Source organism: Siniperca chuatsi, linkage group LG12 (genome assembly GCF_020085105.1).
Source record: "Siniperca chuatsi isolate FFG_IHB_CAS linkage group LG12, ASM2008510v1, whole genome shotgun sequence".
In the NCBI taxonomy this organism is placed as follows: domain Eukaryota; kingdom Metazoa; phylum Chordata; class Actinopteri; order Centrarchiformes; family Sinipercidae; genus Siniperca; species Siniperca chuatsi.
Window position 1 is genome coordinate 13,898,017 of NC_058053.1, and position 20,424 is coordinate 13,918,440.

Sequence of the window (20,424 nt, forward strand, 5' to 3'; positions counted from 1 at the left end):
AGTTGGATTTGACAGAAAACCACCAGCACCTGTTTGTCTGCATGTGTGTTGACAGGTGGGCTCTGAGGGGCTATCACAGGCTCAGTGGCTCCCATCTCAAGAGACCACAGATTGAGAGGAAAATCATTTATTATTAATTTATTAAGTGATGCAAGCTTATACATAAATATCTTTTAAGATTGTTACAGAATTCCAGCAGTAAATTCAACATACAGTATCCGATACACCAACAATTCCAGGGCAAATTCATATTTTTGACAATCTGACATATTTATGAAATAAACCTTTCACCAATAAAATGCTAAATATATTGTGCATGCTCTGAACGAACATGTTTGCAGCACATGCTTAAATCCCCCACCATCCGTGACTCCAGTTATCATGACAGTGCAGCACTCAAAAGAAGCATTGCATTTACCAGTGTGGTGCAGTAATTCATGCGGTGCAAGTCACATAGTTAAGAATAAAACAGAGATCAGTGTTTATGTGATTATTAATGAGTCTACGTAGTTGTCATTGATTCTGTTTCTTCATCATCTGAGCTCTGTGCCACCCGGCTCGCATGTTCAGCGTAGTCGAAGGCAGAAAACTTGACGGCGAGCTCGCTCCACTTGGTGCATTTGCTGATCTTCTTTCCGTTGACTGTCACCACGAAGTTTTTCACGTGGAGGCAGGGGCACTCGATCCCGCGGTAGAGCATCATGGAACCCCATCTCTGCAATGGAAATCAGAAGTTAAAACATAAAAGGGGTGATATGGTAGTATATGTAGGTCTTGTTCAATGACAACACAAATGAATGGTTACATTTATGCCATGTGTGCGTTCAGCTGAAATATAATTTGGGAGGAAAATGGCTCCCAGAAAATAATTACATATGGGAGTTGTGGCCTTAAATAAAAATATATGGAATCATCTGGTAGTAGTTGAATTTCATGTGATTATCTGACTCATTTTCTCTCCCATCTTGAACAACTTATTTTAGTGCTGATGACTGGCCTTGACTCATTTCCCACTTTTCTCTTATTCTGTTTAAAAAGACAGCTACAGTACAGAAACTAGTCCCTGAATGTTGCCATGCTGCATGTAGCTACATGGCTGTAGCTTCATATTGAAAGGACAGACATGTAGAGTGGTATCAATCCAGCTCACCTAGCTCTCTGCAAGATAGCAAATAAGTGTATTTCTATTGTAGAAAAGGTTTCAGTCGTAGTCATCTGGACACTGTTTTCACTGTAGATGACTACGACTGAAACCTTTTCTACGATAGAACACTCCTGGAAGAATGAAGGACTACACTGTCGTATTTCTATTCCTTTAAGATTTATAAGATCTGCTGTTTTTCTCTAAACAGTCCCAACAACAAAAAACACCAAATGAAAATCATGAAATACATTTACCTGCCCACAGTCTTTGCATGCTATGAAGCCATTAGTCTCATAATCTAGAAGTCGCTCTTGAAGAGTAGTGTTTTCTCTCTGAATGAAAAGGTTACTGTAGAAAAAGAATTGTCAGCATTTGATTTGCTAAGCATGCAGGGTATAATTCATCATCTGAGCATCATTACAATTGTGGCATACAGTTTATACGTCACTAAACACACACAAAAGGTTCAGAAGAATGTAAAAGTAGGTTGTAATTCGTACCTAAACTGTGTTGTAACATTGACTCTGTGCATGTTTTCGATGATCTCAATGTCTTCGCCGGTGCAGACATGTTTGCTGCAGCCTCGGCAGCTAAACTTCACCTCGGACGGGTTCTCTTTCTTCATGCCTTTCTGCTTCTTTTTTGTCATTCTCACCTTCTCCTCCATTATAGCCTGAATCTGAAACTCTAAGATCTGATAAAAGGAAAAAAGCATCACTATGAACGGTCTTACAGCAATGTGGGTTTCAGTTTAAAAATCAAAAAAAATTTTTTTTTTTAAATTACCCGTTTGTCATAGTTCGCTTGAGTTAAGGCTCGGATTTTGTCAATGGCTTTGTTCATCATGTTCTTACGGTACTCATTGACACACTCCTTTTCAGCCACCCCAGAGTTCTTCACCTCGACCAGAGTGTAGCTGCTGTCCTCAGCTCTTCCTCGGCCTTGAGCCTGCAAAAGGTAATTAGAGTCAATGGTAAGCAAACACTTTAATATTTTACTGTAATACAGTCTAATGGTGCCTTAATTATTGGATATAGAAGTGATAATTGTTAACATACACCACAGGTCATTACAAATTTGACATCACTGACCTGAATCATAGCAATCTCATTGGTCACAAGGCCATATCGGATAACAAAATTGCACGCTGGGATGTCCAAACCTTCCTCTGCCACCGTGGTGGCAATCAGCAAGTTGACTTCACCATTGCGGAATTTGGTCAACACGTCCCTTTGCTCTGCCTGATTAACACAAATTTGTGAAGTTTCAGTGTAAATTGGATTTGAAGTGCATAGGATGAATGCATAGGCAAATGTACTGCAGTTTGTGTAATGTAATGTGCACTCACAGCGGTCATTGGTTTAACAACACTCTGGTCTCCTCCTCCGATGACATGTGAGGCTTTCACGCCAATGTCAGCAAACTTGGGGTTTTCCTGAATCCACTGACTTAGAGCAATGGCGCTGCGACGTGTTTTGGTGAAAATGATCCCTCTGGCCTCCTCCCTGGTGCTAAACTCTTGCAGAATTTTAGCTCTTAGTTTTGACAGACTGTCATTTTCATACTCTGGATTCTCTGCGAGCGTCTGCAGCTCTTCCTTGTTCTCTGCAAGACATGGATTTGAAAGAACTGAGGTTGATTCTTTATGTAGTTTAAAGGTTAAAGGAATCATTTGACATTTTGGGAGATGGGCTTATTTGCTTTCTTGCCTAGAGTTAGAAGAGAAGTTCAATACCGCTCACTTGTCTGTCTAGTAAATATACGGCTACAGCAAGCAGCTGGTTAGCTTAGCCTAGCAAAGATTCTGGAAAAAGGGGCTAGCCAAAATCCACTTAGTAGTTCTTCTAATTTACAAGCTGTATCTTACTTGTTGCTCTTGAACAAGAAATAATCCATCACATAACCCCCATAAAAACTCAACTTGTCGTTGACACTTCGGTTTTTGTATGGATTAAACAAACAAGATATATAACATGTTAATTATAACTTAAGAGGCCCTGGTTAGTGGATTTGGACATAGCCAGGCTAGCCGTTTCCCTCTGTTTCCAGTCTTTATGCTAAGCTAAGCTAACCAGCAGCTAGCCTTATATTTATATTTACCAAACAGATATGAGGTATGAGATTCATCTAACTCTTGGCAAGAAAGCAAATATGTGTATTTCCCAAAACACTTAGCTATTGCGTTAAAATGCTACAGGACATAGAACGGTTTTGATAACAACAATAAAGTCAAGACATACTTTGTTTCAATTTTCTTGGTAATACAATGTCGTTGGGGCTTTTGCCCAACAGTACTGTACAATACCTTTAAACAAATTGAAGAGGAATCTCTCAGTATCTGTGATTTGTATGTTCTGCTCCTCGTCTGGTGTTGTTTTTCTCTTTTTCTCCTCCTCTTGGTATTTGTTCAGGAAACTGAAGGCATCACGCATGCGAATGGTGTTGCTGAGATTCAGGCCCTCGCTGTACTGCCGAAGGTGCTCTGCGCAGACCCGCACTTTCTGATCTTCCTTTGTTGCAGCTAAAACAGATTGAGACGAGTTTTTAGATCCCTACAAGGCAGGAAGTTTGTTTTCAAAAAGGGAAGCTGGACAAAGGGTCAGTATCCCTGAAGATCAGCATAAAAACTTGTGTTCACCTTTTCGCTCTTGTTGAACAACCCACTGTTCATAATTCTGAGAGCCAAGGTCACAGGTGGGGCTCAGCTGGGCATGGGTATGAATGGCATTCATGATTTTCTTGATGACATCACCAAAGGGATCCTGAAAACGATATTTAACACATAACACGCATAACACTCCTAATGCCATTCCTTAGAGAGAAACTTTATTAAAAAAAATGAGACTACATGATTAGATAAAGTTAATATAAAAAAAATCAATCATGAAACCATCTCCTGTTACACATATGTACCTCTTTTCTGTCTTCAACAGTTACAGTTATTTTCCTTTGCTCCTTTTTGTATTCCCCAAGGCTCCTTGTCATGATTTTGGAAGCATCCAAGTTTGCACAAATCTATGAAAGAGACACACAGATTTACAGTGTTAGAATTAATCAAAATCAGACATCTCTATCTTAGTGTTACACACTATTTCGACAAAATGTCTGCATATTTGACACAGAGTTGAAGCCAAAAGGCTGTTTTCGATTTTTTACTTTTGTGGCAGTAGGAAACTTTATGGCTGCTCTGCGTGCAGGGGCAGTGTGGAACATTGGAAACAGCTTGGCTGGAAGAACAGGACCATCGATGACTAAAGCAGAGAAACTGAGGCAGGATTTGGATGAACAAAAGATGATAAAGTGAAACTAAAAGAATGAAAATGATCTTGTTTATGGTGAATATAGTAGGTGTGGACACAATTAAAGCAACAGCTGCGAAATTTAATCCAATCCAATAAAAATACTCTGCAATGAATTCTACTTTTGTGAAGCTTATAATGATTAGACTGTGTCAAAAGAAGTTAATTCATCTCTTCAGTTCACTTCTTTAAGGCCATAGTCTCTGGTGTTGTTACAGTAGATTGCATTCTATTGTAAGGTGTAGCATTTTGTACACATAGGCTAATATGTGCTAACATTTTGTCTACATAGGTGCAGACAGAAAGTATTTACGCGCAGTATGTGTTCCTCAGCTTTCTCCATTTTCGTGGCTCCCCCGACCCCTGGTGAGGCAGTCAGGCCCAGGATCTGAGGGAGGGGCACAGGCTCCTTCTGCTCCTTCTTCAGCCTTTTGTTCTTGTGCTTCTGCTTCAGGTAGCGCATCATTATGTGGTTGTAGACTCCTCCTTTCTGAGTGTGGTGACACTCATCTATTACAATCAGTGTCAGATCTGCACAAGACATGACAACAAACATATTAATGAATGCATTAAATGTGATACAAAGTAGTATCTGGATAATATGTGAGTTGTAAAAAGCAACATGGAGAAACAAAAGATGCAGTTTATTGCAGTACCATGATGGCAGGATTGCAACAAGCAGAATAAATAGTGAGTGATTGTTTTTAGAGATTCTTTGGTAACTCAGTAAGATTACATCTTGCTTTGTTAAAACAATAACATCTACATTTCCAGGGACAAAATTGCAGAGAAGAAACACTACAATTTTCTCAGCCAAGCAGTGCTATATTTGTGTCATTTATTTGTTTCTTAAATAAATAGAGGTGATTTTAACTCAGACTATCTCTTTCTGTAAGAGAGATCCTCCCACTCAAACCAGCACTTTTCTAGGAACCTGACGCAGCAGTCTAAGCCGCACAATAACATATGCTGGAAAACTACTTCAAAAATAGCTTGAACTGATTTTATTATTTTCGTATTTTACAAAAGTGTAAGTAAGGTTAATTGTAATCATTCACGTGTGCAAGTTTAACCAGAGTGGTACAAATGTGCCCCTGGAGGACAAGAGTGTGGAGAGTGGCAGCTTGATGTACTGTGGGTGATAGAAGCTCTCATGTGAATTTGATCAGCCACACACTGATGGCTTGAACAGACGTGTGGCCTGGAAAGCAGGAGATAGGAAAAAAAAAGAGAAAAGAAGGACACGCTCTCAGGCGTTTCAACAAACAGCATATGTTCCACTGAGGAGGCTATTCCACCTTGGACCGATGAGTGCCAACAAGAGTGAACAGCAGAGCCGGAAGACTTTGACAAGATCCTGTCAGGTATCATCTGGGGAGAGGTTATGAGTCCTCCAGGTGGCTTTCTATTCCAATGCCTGTCAGTGTCTGTGGTTTAAGCCTGGACAGATTTTAACTAAAGGTTTTAATCATCGACCACTGAGCCCTCCACTGTCGTAACATCTTGATTTAAAAGCTGTTATTTATCATTTTTTTCACTGTGTCTCACGCTGCACATTTGACTGAGAATATTTCATGTTTAGGAAAAATATAATCATTGAATGATATCATTGTCCATCGTGATGTTTCACTGTCATCTCCCAACCCCAGTAGAGATGTTGTGACCATATTTAATTTTGAATGCTGCTTTGTTTTTGAACTACAAGTTTACTGAAGCCAAACGAAATTACTGAGCCAAGGAAAGATTATTGTGTTGTGTTGGATTCTTTTGTAAAATCATACCGCTTAAATCCACCCCTTCGTCCTCTCCTGTGTTAGACCTCTCCAAGTAATTCTCAAGAATCTGGGCTGTGCAAATGATGACGTCATTTTTCTTCACAATCTCTGTGAAGGAGATTTTGAGCTGGCAGTCTCCGCTGACTCTCTCCAGTTTATATGTGTGCTTCAAAAATGGCAAGAACTCTGCGGAATAATGCTGCTCAACGAGAGGAACCTGCAGGACACCAGAGCACATTACGTGTTATGATGCTGATGCTACAAAGTCAAGAAATGTAACAAATAGAAATAACTGTCAATAAAAAAATAAATACATGTCTGCATTGCTTCTTTTACTACAAAGCCCCTGATGATTTGAAGGTGGGTTTGTTTATGACCACAATAACTGCTGTGTTATGACTTTGTTGACAACAGTTCGGTACAGATAAACATGTCCAGGACTCTTTTCACTTTGTTTGAGGCAAGGTTTCTAATTAGTTGTGCAATGATCTAGAATATTGTGTTGTTATTGTTTAAGTATTAAGGGAAGACCATCCCTTTTCTGCAGAGACACAACTAACCAAGTTGTTATTCTGTTGAAGAATGAACCATGATGACTTTCACATATGATCATTATTTCTCAAGCTGTTTTAAAACATAACTAAATAGTTTTATAGCTGGAAAACCTTTAATCCAAAATGGAGTAAGTAGTGATTTTTTCCAGTGCAGAGCAGATCGAATGCCAAATAGCAACAAAGTGCAGGGGAATATCTAAACCTTATGGCATCTAATTTGTGGTGAGCTGACCCACATGTGCAAATTGACTGAAAGATTAAATGTTTTCTTTGGATTTGAAAAGCACACAAGTAGGTTACCATAATAGTGCAAAGCCTTAAGTCAGGTATACCAGACTTTTTTAGGTTATAGTACCTTGTTCACCAAGACGACCACTTTCCCTGATCGTCCCTCTGTCCTCCTGCAGTCCAGATGTTTTTTGGTAATATAAACTGCAACTCTGGTTTTACCACTTCCTGTCGGAAGGCATATGATAATGTTTTTCCCCTCCAAGGCAGGTCTAGCGACTTCCATCTGATAATCTCGAAGAACAATATCATCTTTTTCTGGGCCTCTGGCTGCTGCTACTGAGTCAGTTCCATCTGTAGTGCAGAGCAGAGGTTCAGACAGATAAAGTGTCCATGTCAGCAACCCACAATTACAGGCATTACTGGCAGGAAGAGACTGTGCTGGACTGGTCATTGTTTGTGATTTTGTTCAGGTAGTGGAATTTTTTCTTAATGCGGCTATTAAAAAGGCAAAACATACTGTATGCATATGTACTGAATTAATGGAATATGTTCTATATTTAAAATATAAACACTGACTGTTTTTTGCACTTGCAAACCCACTGATTTTAAAACACAATGAACACTGCAGTCCGCTCTGAACACTTTACAACACAAACATAAGCACCTATAAACCACATGTCTTAGGTAGTTATGACATGAACACTGTGCACTATAAATCATGTCACTGAGAGGCAATATTGTACTTGTATTTGCTTAATCCAAACTGTAAAAATTTAAAAACTGTGCCAAAAGCAGGTCAATATGTGCAACAGATGTCATTGTTCAAGTAATAAATACATGTAATCTGGCCTTTAACAACATCATTACAAATCTAAAACTGGAAATCATAGGACAAGGGGGATGTGAGCCAATTTAACTGCCTCAAAATTTCCAAAAATATTCAAACATCAGGCACTATATTTCCTTGCACAAGCTAACATCTGCATGCATTTATCAATCATTCAGAATTTCTCAAACTGCTTGGAGTGTGTTCTTGATGTCTACTGTAGCAGCATTTAGACTTATTTTCCTGTTTGCAAGGACAAGCAGACTTACTATGATACTATGATCCACTTTAGTCAGACTTTAAGTCGCTGGCAGGCTATGACTCATTTGCTCTGTCTAGGCTGCGGATAAAACATGACTAAGGCACCATGTACAATGTGCATGCCCCCTTTCCCCTCAACTTTAAGTTCTACATTTCCCCCCCAGTTATGAGTTCAAACCCCCAGAAAGTTCTTTTTTCTCTCAGTGCAGACATCTTTTAATTTTCCATCTCAGACTTGGTATGCCAGAGGTTAAAGTGCAGTTTCAAGCAACTACATGGAAGTAAATACATGTCTGTGCTGATGTAGAGACAGAGCTTTAACAATGAGAAGTAAACAGTGACCTGTGTAGCCCCCTGAATTTTGACTAGCAGTTCCCAGATGTTAAACTTCTTAGAGGTGGAAAGTCAACAATCAGCTATGTTTAATACCATTCCAATAAGAACAGACATTTTTCTGTTTGATTGAGTGCAGAGAAACTCAGCTAATTTCAGAAAACCCACAAATAATTCTGCACATGCAAATCGTTTCACAGGCTGGTGGAACAATCTTACATGTAATCCCTTCTGTTTAAACCATGCACTCTGGCCAACCAGTCAGACTTATGGCATTACTCAAATTAATGAGACAAATGGTACTGTAACCTCAAGTTAAGAAAATAAACGACACTTCCTGTGTTTCTTCATTTCATATAATTATTTCCACTGCCTCATTAGTCCACATGCATCTCGTTTTGTGCCACTTGTCTGCTCTGGGTTGATTATCCCTAAAGCAATCATTTATCATGTAAACACAATGTCAGAAAGGCACTTTATATGAGCACAGTGCAATGAGAGACGATGCTGATGCACTAGCTATTGAAATAATCAAAGAAACTGAGCATGATATAAGCCTAGAGGTGTAAAGGAAGGCCCCACTCCATAGAGACTTGAACTTTTCCTTTACATTACTTTACAATCTGCCAAGAAAGAGTCAGCATGTGGTTTTCATTTGAAGCGCTGGCTATGCTCTGTCCTCTTTGACCTCTATGTGGTTCAGCATGGTACACACATGGAACATATTCTTTGGTGTCAAGCAGGCAGGAACGGAGAAATGTTCCACTAGCAATACGTTCCAAACACACTTATTCTGCCTTTATGATACTATAGGGCATCTACAGATCCAGTGGACATTTTTCTCGCTGTGACTTGAGTTTGGTGTTCGTGTGTGGCCAACTGGGGCAGAACGAGAACAAGCTTTCCAGATTACTATGATACTTGAACAACAGCAACAGTATCAAGGGTCAATCAGTCTGACCTGGTTGTGAGGGCTCCAAGCTGTTTGGCAGTTGTCTGGATTCAGTGCTTGCTTCTTGGTACAGGTCTGTAAAGATATCATTTGAGTTATAGAAAGGCAGGAGATAAATCCTCTTCACTGTGTTGGGAGTACCAACTACTAAAGGGTCAGTTCACCCAAATTACCAAAAAGCTAATTTCACCAGTCATTCCTAATGGTATATGCTGATAGTTTCAGATTTACTTGATACGGTTTTGACATACTGTTTCTGTCTTTGTGTCTCCAATAAAAGAGAGGTGAAATTTGGTGTGTGGTCCTTAAAGCCTTGATGAATTGTCCCAGTTACTCATAAAATCAACAGCTGGTTATAGACAGTTCTCATATGTGACTCGTGTTTTTTTTTTTTTTAGCTACTTAAGAAACAGTTTAGATGAACATGTCCCTATAAAACTCTGCACATAAAATGAAAATGATCTACATGGACAGACAACGCTCAGGGTGAGTGAGAAAATATGTGTTTTGTAATTTGGGTGGACTGAACCATAAATGGCCTACTGGACAGTATTAGCGTCCAAATTCAGTTATTTGACTTAATTTGTTGAATATGTACTGAATCAGGACCTGAATCTTGAGGCTCCTCGGTTACTGTGATCTCCATAAACTGTGGGCTATCACAGCTTTCAGCTGTTCTCTCCTCTGCGTCAGCTTCATTTCCTGTGGGTTCACCTTTCACTGAAGGCAGTTTCTCATCTGAGCCTAATAATAAATAAATAAATCACAGTTTAAGTTACTATAATTATTAGTCTCAATATTAACAATCTCTAATTAAGTTGGGACAATGATACTGTAAGCACTCTACAGCTGTAGTCACTCATGTACTATATACTGTATATACATATATAGTACACTGTATATCTATCTATCTATCTATCTATCTATCTATATATATATATATATATATATATATATATATATATATATATATATATATATAAATATAATGCCATTCCTGTGATGGGTGTGTACTCCAGTAAAGTTAGTCACCTTGCTTGTCACAGTCAGGTGACCCTCCAGTCAGCTGGTACAGGTACTGGTGTCCAGTTTCACGCAGAATATTGAGAAAATTAGAAAACCATCCTGGTCGACCTCTCACGATTCTTCCCAGAAGTTCACGGGCTCCATCCCTGCGTCCACGGTTTTCTGTTGTAGCTTTAATCTACAACATGAGCATAATAACTGGAGTACACTGGTTATGCAGTCTGGGTGAGGTGTAGTGCTCTGCAAAAACAGTTGAGTGCATTTGTCTGCCATCTCGTGGTCAATGACCGCATAGACATCTACTGGGAGTTGAACTAGAAAAAGTAAACACACTGAACATACTACATGTGTTGACAATTTGTACTATAAATGTATTAATGTAATACACATTGTGACCATTAGAGACTTTCATTATTCTCTTGGATCATAGCTGAAGTGCTGATCAGCTCCAAGAGAAAATCAGCAGGGGATTTGACAGCCCACCTTCACAACAGTGTACTTACAATCTCGACGTCATCTTGGGTAATCAGGCCTTGAGCGAAGCAGTGTACGTACACTTCGTCAGTTTTCATGTCCACAAGACTGGGAGACAGTATTTGAATAAGCTGGACGCAGCAATCATTCTCTGCCTCCACTTCAGGTTTCGGGAGATTGACCTGAATGTAGTCCGCTGCATATTCACAACCTGAATGCACCAACGCGTCGACAAACGCCCTGAACCAGCCTTTGGTATGTGGCTTTTTGAGGACTGCGCTAATGAGGAGATCCACAGCCGCGAGATTACCGTCATTCCTCGCCTTTTGTCTGATCTGTTCATTCTGGTCGGCTTCGATACAATGTAAATAATCCAGAACCCGCTCCACCACAATATGCTCTCGCAACCTCGGCCTAAAGTTTTCAATGAGACGCTCGTTTACATCATCGTTGTCCGATGTCATTATGACCCAGCTAACCGGTAACACTGATCACAATACTGTGTTGTAATCTGGCTCCAGCGTAGTTAAAAGAACACCCAACTGGCAGCAAAAACGATGATTCACTGTATCGAGGAAAATGAAACTCTTTTGCTTTCGTTTCTCCAAAACTCTCAATAATTAATTTGGCCACTAGGTTTCAGTATTGGAACATGGTAGGTAGATCTCTGCACGTTCACGATTTACAGCTGTTTTCTATTGGTAAACACTAAAGACAAATGTTTCTAATATTCTGACAGTGACCTAAGGACTATTGTTAGTACTCAGCAATTTAATATTATTATATTATAACATTCTTATAGGAACTTTATTTAAAGGTGAATGTAAGTATATTTAGTTAAAGGCCCTACACACCCACTGTAAACTCACACAGGTGTTTTCAATTGTGCAGACCTTTTGTTTGACTTTGCATCTGTAAAGACGGCACAACTGACACCTTTACCATTGTTGTTGGTACTTTGACTTAGATGACCTCATGTAATTCCGAGCATAGCTCTTCCTAGGTCGAATCAGCCAGAGTAATTAAACACACTTGTGTTGGTGAGCAGGACCTTTAAGTACCATGTTGAGTTCTACTTAGCTGAGTATTTTTATTTTGAAATATTTTGGAAATATTCTTATTCCACTACATTTATCGACAACTGTAGTTACTGTAGTCTGACATGGGCCCTTTGCTGCATGTCATCCGCCCCCCCTCTCTCTCACCTGCCTTTCCTGTCTCTCTCTCTACTATGAGATCAAAATAAAGCAGAAATGCCAAAAAGAAAAACGACTAAAATTAGTCAATTCTATACATAATCACCTAAAATCTATGTATAAAATATACTACACTTAGCCTAATATATGTCCTGTAGTGATCGCAATCGGTGTTTCCCAAACTGTTTGGGAGCATTGTTTACAACCCTGTGGAATTCCATGGGGGGTGGGGTGGGGCTGAATAAACCTTTTCTTGAGACCCTCTGGATCTGCAAACTGACTTCTTCCTTCCCTAATAGTTAGGTTAAGTTAATAGTGTAGACCCCCCCGGCCACACACACACACACACACACACTTTTATCTCATGGTCTGAGATAAGCCCCCCCCCGAAAAAGATATGCATGACAACAAACACTTTTAAACACGGCAGAAATATTGTCTGTATAGAGTTGTATAATTATTTATTAACCATACTATTTCATTAGAAGGGTGTTATTTTTGTTATACAACTAGGATAGTTATTCTTGACATATCCCACTTTTTAACCATCAATCTGACAGAATATTTCAATGTATTGCAGAATCTTGCATATTTATTTCTTGCAACAAATAAGAAAGTAACTGAGGCAGTGACCAGCAGAAGTAGTACTAAATGAAGAACCATTTGGGAGCCGAAAGAGCTGGCTCTCAGAAAGGAACGTAGCCATAAGATACAGCTCCCTTCAAACAGCCGTAGTTCCCATCACTAAAAGGAATAGAGTTTTCGGCGCGAAAACGCGTTCCTCCACCCTGCCTACTTTGGCAAACTGACAAATGGCTTCACCATCGTTTAAGCCTTGGACTGGACCTCACCTTTGAGCTCAATGTTTTAATTTTATCTTAGTTTCCTAGATGTCTTTCTTTAAGCTTTTCTATACTTTCCTTGCCTAAAGTCCGCTCACAATTGAACCTTTTTCTTAAACAAGCCGTTGAGTGCCTCAGTGTTAAACTGTTTCCTTTTGACTTGATCTTTTTGTCGGGATTTTTTATAGCATGTCATTTCCTGCTTGTGTTTTCATCTAGCCAACGGAATTACTCAAGCCTAGCTGAAAAAGTTAGTGTAGCTAGCCAGATAAATTTTACTCAACAGCTTTGAAAGTAACAACTTTCTGAATGAAACCTGCGGGGTCTGTGTTCTAACACAACAAATGTTAGAACTGAAGAAACTGAATCCTGCATCTCCCTGAAAACTGTGACAGCAACGTCTTGGCCCGAACCTCTGCCAGACCGGCTAGGAGACCTCATCTGCTCGGTGACCAACTGCCCTCAAGTAGTCACCTGTAGTTGGGCTCCTAAACGACCATCCTGCACAGCTGTCTGTCAGCGTTTTCTATGATGAACAGTATTTTCACTGTAAATACACCTGTATGGACAAAAAAAAGGGAAATCCAGTGACAAAACTATAAGTGTGATTTCATTTATTGCTCCCACAGCTTCAAAACCAACATATGTACTACTGTTTTGCTAAAGAGTTTCTCATATAACTTACTCAGTTAAAAAAAATACATTTTTTTATATCTGGCAATATGATGTATTTATTTTCTAACAATTATCTAACAACATTTTAACTTTAATGTACATTGCCAACAAAAACAGTACAGGGAAACGATACGATCCGTTGATGTTATGGTTAGTTTTACATGAAGATGCTGACTTAGCATTTGGATTGGTTGTAGGCACAAGACCCTCTCTGGGGCCTGTTTATGCGCAAGTACTAACTTTCCATGTGTTCCCCTAATCCCCTATCCCCCCAAACACACACCCTCTATGTGCATCCTAAAAGAGACAAGTATACTGACATCATTTTATATTGTAATGTGCTACTTTGGGCTCATAAGCAGTGCAAAACAGTAAATATATAGATAGAAAATACATGCACTGCCTCGTAGAAATACCTACACCATACTTGTTTGTCGGGGGCCTAGCTCTGGGATAACAGCAGAAAACTCACTTACTTAAATCTGCATGTTACGATATCTGCCCGGACAAGCATGTATGGTGCGTAACGTTTTACAGTAGGTGCGCGTCAGTGACGGCAGTAATAATGCACATTGTTTAAAGAAGAAAACTACAGTATTCTTGATACTGTACTGTATATTGCAGTGCAATTGTCCATAACCCCTGAGTCACACTTCAGACAAGACAAGCATACAACTAAGGATAAGAAAACTGTTCTTACACCTTTGTGATAATGCTGTATTACACTAATAGCTGAAGAAAAAAGTTTGTATAGTCTGTTCATATGCAGGCTCAGGCCCTCTAAGTGGCAGAGTCTGTATATGTATCGCACGCAGGCTTTAGACTCTTAACAGGCTCTAAAAGCAACGAACAGGTTAATCAGTGACTGTTGAGGGTGTATCAGGCAATATCTTATGTCCCAGTGGAGGAAATTCACTGTATGTGTTTACAACTATGGCCTTGTCAGTGCCTCATAGTCAGGTGCAATGCAAAGATTTCAGCAACTGGAGGAAGAATAGCAGTGTCATCAAGTCCCCTCCTCATGCTTTAGGTATTCATACATGTACGATGGCGATGAGGACACAAAGCAGCGCTAGCTTTGGCTTGTATTCTTGCTTCCAAGTCTCAGGTTGCACTTGCAAACTGCCTAGACAACAAGTCTTTGTCCACCAGCTGCCAGACTGACTTGGTGACAGCGGTGGGCCGCCTCCAGCCAGCATTAACAATCTTTAGTCGCAGTCTCCATCTCTACTTGCCAGTTGCACTGACTGGAGAATAGGAAGCCGAGTGATCAATTGCATTGCCCTGTCTCTGGGGCAGTGAGTAGTACAGTAGCTGCTCTCTGTTGGCACTCAGCTTCTGGAGAGATAACCTTTCCTTCTTCTGACTGCAGGCATGAAAAGGTGGGAAAAGGCTTGACAGGATGGTTGGCAAATTCCTGTCCAAAGAAATGATGGCTGATGACTTCGCAAAAGATTTTTCACATTTCTATCAGTCGATGGACAGGAATTCTCCTGGCAGTGTTTGACCTGGAACCCCAGATCTCTGTTATGTACAGTGGGGTGACCTATGTATATGGCCTTTTACTACCCCTCTCCCTTGCTTTCTGCTGAACGTTAGGACGTCTAGTGCGAGATAGGTCAGTTGGCAAGTAATGATGGAGGGAGGGACACATCTAGCTGATGAGCAAGGTTTCCCTGGGTCTACCAATAAAGTTGTGACTGTAGTTACACTGGTGCACTGGTGCTTGTGTAACAGTGATATGTACTGAGACCCGATTTGCAAAGTAGGACAGATGTGGTTTTCATTGTGGCTGATTCTAGCCTTGTGGCCCACTCAGCCCAGCCCAGTGTGACCAATTGTGTGTTGGGACATAAAATGTTGCAACCGAGTCACGAGAAGGGGTACAGAGCCCATTCGAGTACCAAGCCTGGGTAAAACAGAAAGTTAGGTGTTGTAGTGCTAGTTCTATCACAACCAGATAAAGCCCTTTCACAAGCATCCCTGTCGATTAAGTAGAATTTAGTTAAGAAGCTGTCTACATAATGAATGAGGAAGTGCTGTCCTATAGGGCCATCCTCTGATTTGGTTCATCCTGATTGATTGGGCATCTACATGTACATTTTGAGTGAGTGAATCTGTAAAAATGAGTGAGAGTCCATCAGAGGGTTTCTGTGTTGATAGAACTGTTGCTACAATATTTAACCATTGTTATTACACTGATAACTGCAGAAAACAGTTTGTTAACACGCTGTTAACTGCAGCGAACAGTATTTCATCCACATGCATAATGAAAAAAAACATCTTACTTCTATTACCAAGCCATTGCAAATTAACAATACAGATGTCTGTGCCAGCATGCTGATAAAAAAGCTGCTACTTAGTAATTACAGCATTACAACCCAGATATTAGAACACTGTGCTGCTGGAAGGTTTATGGCCTTGGAAACTCTGGGTCTGAGACAGGTCTGTGGAGTCCAGTGGTGTTGAAGTTGGAGTCAGAAGGGGCTGGGGAGGAGGAGGTGGAAGATGTTTCAGTTGGAAGAAGGATCAATGCAGACTGTTGATGCCCTGTGATCTGTTGTTGCTGCTGCTGTTGTATTTGTTGTTGCAGCGGCTCTGTATGTCTTTGTACAAGCAATGCTGTAAGGCTGTCCTCGATGGGTGCATTCACGTTGGCCAAGCTCGACAGAGAGTCTTTGGATTCCTGAATGGCCCTCTCCAGTTTGAGGTTTGGGGCCTAAGAAGAAGAGTGGCAGAATATACAACTTAGTTGGAATTAATGAACCTGTAGTCACTCTAAAACTGAATCAGGTTTATTCATCCGACATTTTGTATTCAGTCAATATTTTGTTTTAACTTGGTAACCTATTTTTAATTAAAGCAATTATTGTAATATTAAACAAACTAAATACAAACTACTGTATTTAAAACTAAGTTTAACAGTACAAAAAAATGAAGCTAAGCCACAACATCTCAACATACTAACAGTCTTACTACTTGTTTTAGCCTGTATTGCCTCCCATATGGGTGAGGTTTATGTCATCCAGACAATTCAGATGGTGACAGTGGCTCACATTCTTTCCTGTGATTGACCAGACTTTCTGACAAACACTGTGACAGACAAAACCAATCAATCAAAACATTCAGCAGTAACGGTGTGAAGCAGGTGAGAGCAAAACATTATGAAACAGTGAGAGCTTGTCGGATTATAGAGACTGCCTCACTGTCTCCTTGAACATCACTGATGAATGTGATTGGTGATTGTAAAAAGCCAGCTGATGCTCGACTTCAGTGCTCTGCCAGAAATAATGTAATGCTTAAAACACCTTCTAAAACATCCTTACTTGAGTTCCTGTATGGCTGAAGACATGGCTTGCAGACAGAGCAACTGGCTGAACCTTCACGGCAGGTCTGTGAAAGTCTGGACCGGCAGTCACAGTGCTGTAGGCTGGAGGTCCCAGCGTCGGCTGTCTTTGCAGCAGCTGCAGGATGGTGTGAATATCTGACATCAGCTGAGACTCCAGCCTCATAAAGAACAGCAACAAAAAAAAAAGTAAGAAGAGTAAGAAAGCCAGACGGATAAGAGGCGATGACTGCATAATTCTGACAAGTCTGATCACGTAATGGCTGAAAACACACTCAGTTGTACTTCACTGAGCACTAGATGGAGCTTGTGCTCCTCAGTAGACAAATGAAGAGACGCTAGAGGCCTGGAACCACATTCTGCCAGAGTAGTAGACGAAAGATGCTGCTCCTGCTCGGAGTGATAATGAGCTTTGTGTGGGAGGTGTGAATTCAACGTTTACTGTGGAAATGACTGTATCACGCTCGTTTGGTCAATCTAATTATGAGTTGATTTCATCCAAGCTCTATATTTAGGCAAAATTGGGTAATGCTGAATAACCTTTTAATTACCCGTATTCCTTCTAATATACGTAGACATTGTCAAATGTGTTATGTGCCTGGTTTACTGTGCTGCTCTATGGTAGTGAGGCAGCATTTGTTTACTGGGTTATGACTGATGAGGGATAAAGTAAAAGCAGTCACACAGTAGACATTCATTACAGGTGCAGCAAACTGATTTTTTCTTGGCTATTTATATGGGTTTGTTCAAGAGAATGCTACAGCAACATTTTTTCCCCTGTCATATCCTTTTCAGACTAGTCAAAGCCACAAAAACACATAATGACAGAAGTGCTGCTCATCCTGCAGCCAGCTAGCATTAGGGAAAAAACAAGGTCAGGTAGAGTGCAGTGGATAAAATATCTTATTTGTGCTAAATAAAATGAGCCAGCCCGGTATTCCTGATGCTGTCTCTCATTCTCTGTGATGACTCCAGCTAAAAATACCACCTGCTGTTCATTTGTGTGTCTATTTCAGGTGGCCTGCTGGCTGCAGGTGTGTTAAAACTAAGGTCAATGTAGCTCTCTGCTACAGAAAATAATGAGACTAAAATGCAATGTATTTATTCTGGAAAGAGCGTGTGCTTGCATATTTATTGTTTAAATCACAGTGAGTGGCTCAACATGTTTCAGACATACTTAGTTCTCAGTCATCACTTTTAGATTCTTAGAGTCCTACTCTGCAAAATCATACAAACAAACATTTTATACCAAAGTTTGATATGTTCCGGTTCTACAGTGGTACATCCTGCTTCCAGTAGATCCAGCCGCCCACTCTTCAGCTTCTGCCAGCTAGTTGCCTTTCTCCACCTACTCATGTACAGTACATTGGCAATTGAATGACACATTGCCAGTGATCGCAGTGGAAGCTGTGTAGCTTTACTTTTAGCAGTGTGGGAGGTGACAACTTAAAGAAATAATGCACTCCATAATCATTAAGTCACCAACTGAAAGTTTAATGGTAGGATAATTATAAGAATAATCACAAATTTAATAATGTTACTTCCTCAGAACACGACCGTGACAAATGTTCTTGTTTACACATCAGATTTAGATTTGGGATAGCTATTTTAGAGAAAGTGAGTAAGCAGTGGGGGTACCCTATATTTATATTTAATTTAACCACATAACATACAGGTTTACTTTTTGTTTTTACCCCCCTTAAGTAGCCTTAAAAATATAAATATAATCTTATTCCACTCTGCCTGACAGTATTACCTTTATATATTCTGTATATGTGTCATGTGTTCCAACTCTTCAGTGAAGCTACAAGATGTTAATACTTGAGTGAAATATTCAATTCATCCAGATGTCTTGTGCATCTTTTTATACACATTTTCACAAAATTCAGCCTCACATATCTGGTATCTTTGGGAACTCCCTATTAACTTGAAATAAACTTTAAACAACAAACAACATGCAGAGAGTCAGACAGTACATAATACATTCCATTATTAAAACCAAGAGAAAACTGAACTGTGTCAAAGCACAACAGGCTACAGTAGAGGCACATGACTCTGGGTTTTATGGAGTCAATTGTGCCTCCTGGCTCTTTCCGTTATAGGTGAGTTTACAAGACATAAATACACAATGCAGGTGCATCTATCTGTGTATACCCAAGTCCATTCAGTATAAGAATGACTTTGAGGATAAAATTTCAGTCCTTGAGCCAGTCACCGTGTTTTGTTTTTAAGAAGTGTTGAGTTTGAATAACCTGTAATCGACAGAGTCAACGTTTCAACTGTTTCTGCTCATTTCCCACCTGTAGGCTACCTTGTCTAACAGTAGTGGAAGAAGCATTTAGATAATTTACTTAAATAAAAGTAGAAATACAATAATATACAAATACTGTAAGTGCTACACTTAATATCTTATGTATTCAGTATTATCAGCAAAATGTACTTAAAGTGTCCAAAGTAAAAGTACTTGCAGAAAAATGGCCCCTGTGTTAAATAATTACTATATAATTGAATTATTATTGCTGATGTATTTATGTGTAAGCAGTGTGCTCTTTCTTGATCTGTTTTAGTTACAATTATCCTGCAATGTGGCCTGACGTAAGGCTAGGTGACAGCTACTATTATTTGATACAGATGTGGTAAACTGTTACATCATGTCCTAACAGCAAGTGTAGCGAGTGGGCTTCAAAGACAAACCCAGTATGCTGCAATTTCAACTAATGCGACTGCCTGACATAAGTTAACATAGCTTTATCAGACTCAAATGATAAAGCTATAATAAACAAACCACTGAACAGTATCACTTTCATCATGTACTGGTTTAGAAACTGGTAAAATTCACATTCTGGGGGAATTCATAGTTTATGAAGTTAAATGAGGATCGGCCATCTGTATGCTGACTGTAAAAATGTGTACCTACCTGTTTAAGTGCTCTTGAAGCTGACCTAAGCGCTGTTCCACCTCTCCGTATGTGATTTCGCTGGCAGAATTATCGTCCTCTCTCAGGTCCTGGAACCGTGCTGACTCATCCAGGAAGTCCGTAGGCTTCTTACAGGCCCATTTATCACAGCACAGATCTGGAGAGCCAAACCAACACGCATGCTTTACATCCTCACATGTGGGTCAGAACAACGTCATCACTGAACAAAACCCCCACTAAAATAGAATGTAATTAATCTCTGCAGGAGCGCTGTGTGTAGGTTCCTTGTTGTAATTCATCAAGCCCTTGTACTGGGAGAATTGTTAATGCAATGTTTTCCAGTAGCAAACTAACCCTGTTGTTATCTCTGCTGGGCACCTGTTAGTATTCAGCTTGCAGTCCAGTGATATGTGTTGAGCCTCTTTTGTGATTTTAAACACAAAGATGGTTAGTTCTGTGATTACACTATCTGGTGCAGCAGTAGGTGCAGGCGGCTTTGCACTACCATGATGAGCCGTACAGATATGAGGATCCTTGTTGGATGTTGTGTGTGCCTTTACCATGGATGGCACT

General features: G+C 40.0%; 2 protein-coding genes across 2 annotated transcripts in view; both read right to left on the reverse strand.

Annotated features, from left to right (window-relative positions):
* Window positions 1-123: 123 nt before the first annotated feature.
* Window positions 124-11,488, reverse strand: ifih1 (interferon induced with helicase C domain 1). The gene is made up of 16 exons (XM_044216978.1): window positions 10,905-11,488; window positions 10,408-10,579; window positions 9,985-10,119; window positions 9,385-9,450; window positions 7,128-7,354; window positions 6,225-6,435; window positions 4,757-4,974; window positions 4,058-4,159; window positions 3,783-3,906; window positions 3,450-3,665; window positions 2,493-2,749; window positions 2,236-2,385; window positions 1,931-2,092; window positions 1,645-1,838; window positions 1,399-1,492; window positions 124-715 (listed from the first exon to the last, which is right to left on the reverse strand). Exons 1-16 carry the CDS (start codon window positions 11,337-11,339, stop codon window positions 503-505), a joined length of 2,976 nt encoding a protein of 991 aa, XP_044072913.1. The 5' UTR covers window positions 11,340-11,488; the 3' UTR covers window positions 124-502.
* A 2,024-nt stretch (window positions 11,489-13,512) lies between these two features.
* LOC122885923 (potassium voltage-gated channel subfamily H member 7-like) overlaps window positions 13,513-20,424 on the reverse strand; it is a 37,027-nt gene continuing 30,115 nt past the window's right edge. The window contains exons 13-15 of the mRNA XM_044217700.1: window positions 19,852-20,008; window positions 16,915-17,095; window positions 13,513-16,307 (exon numbers count right to left, since the gene is read on the reverse strand). Of these exons, the coding sequence (XP_044073635.1) occupies window positions 16,002-16,307; window positions 16,915-17,095; window positions 19,852-20,008 (644 nt within the window). The 3' untranslated portion in view covers window positions 13,513-16,001. The remainder of the gene's footprint in view (window positions 16,308-16,914; window positions 17,096-19,851; window positions 20,009-20,424) is intronic.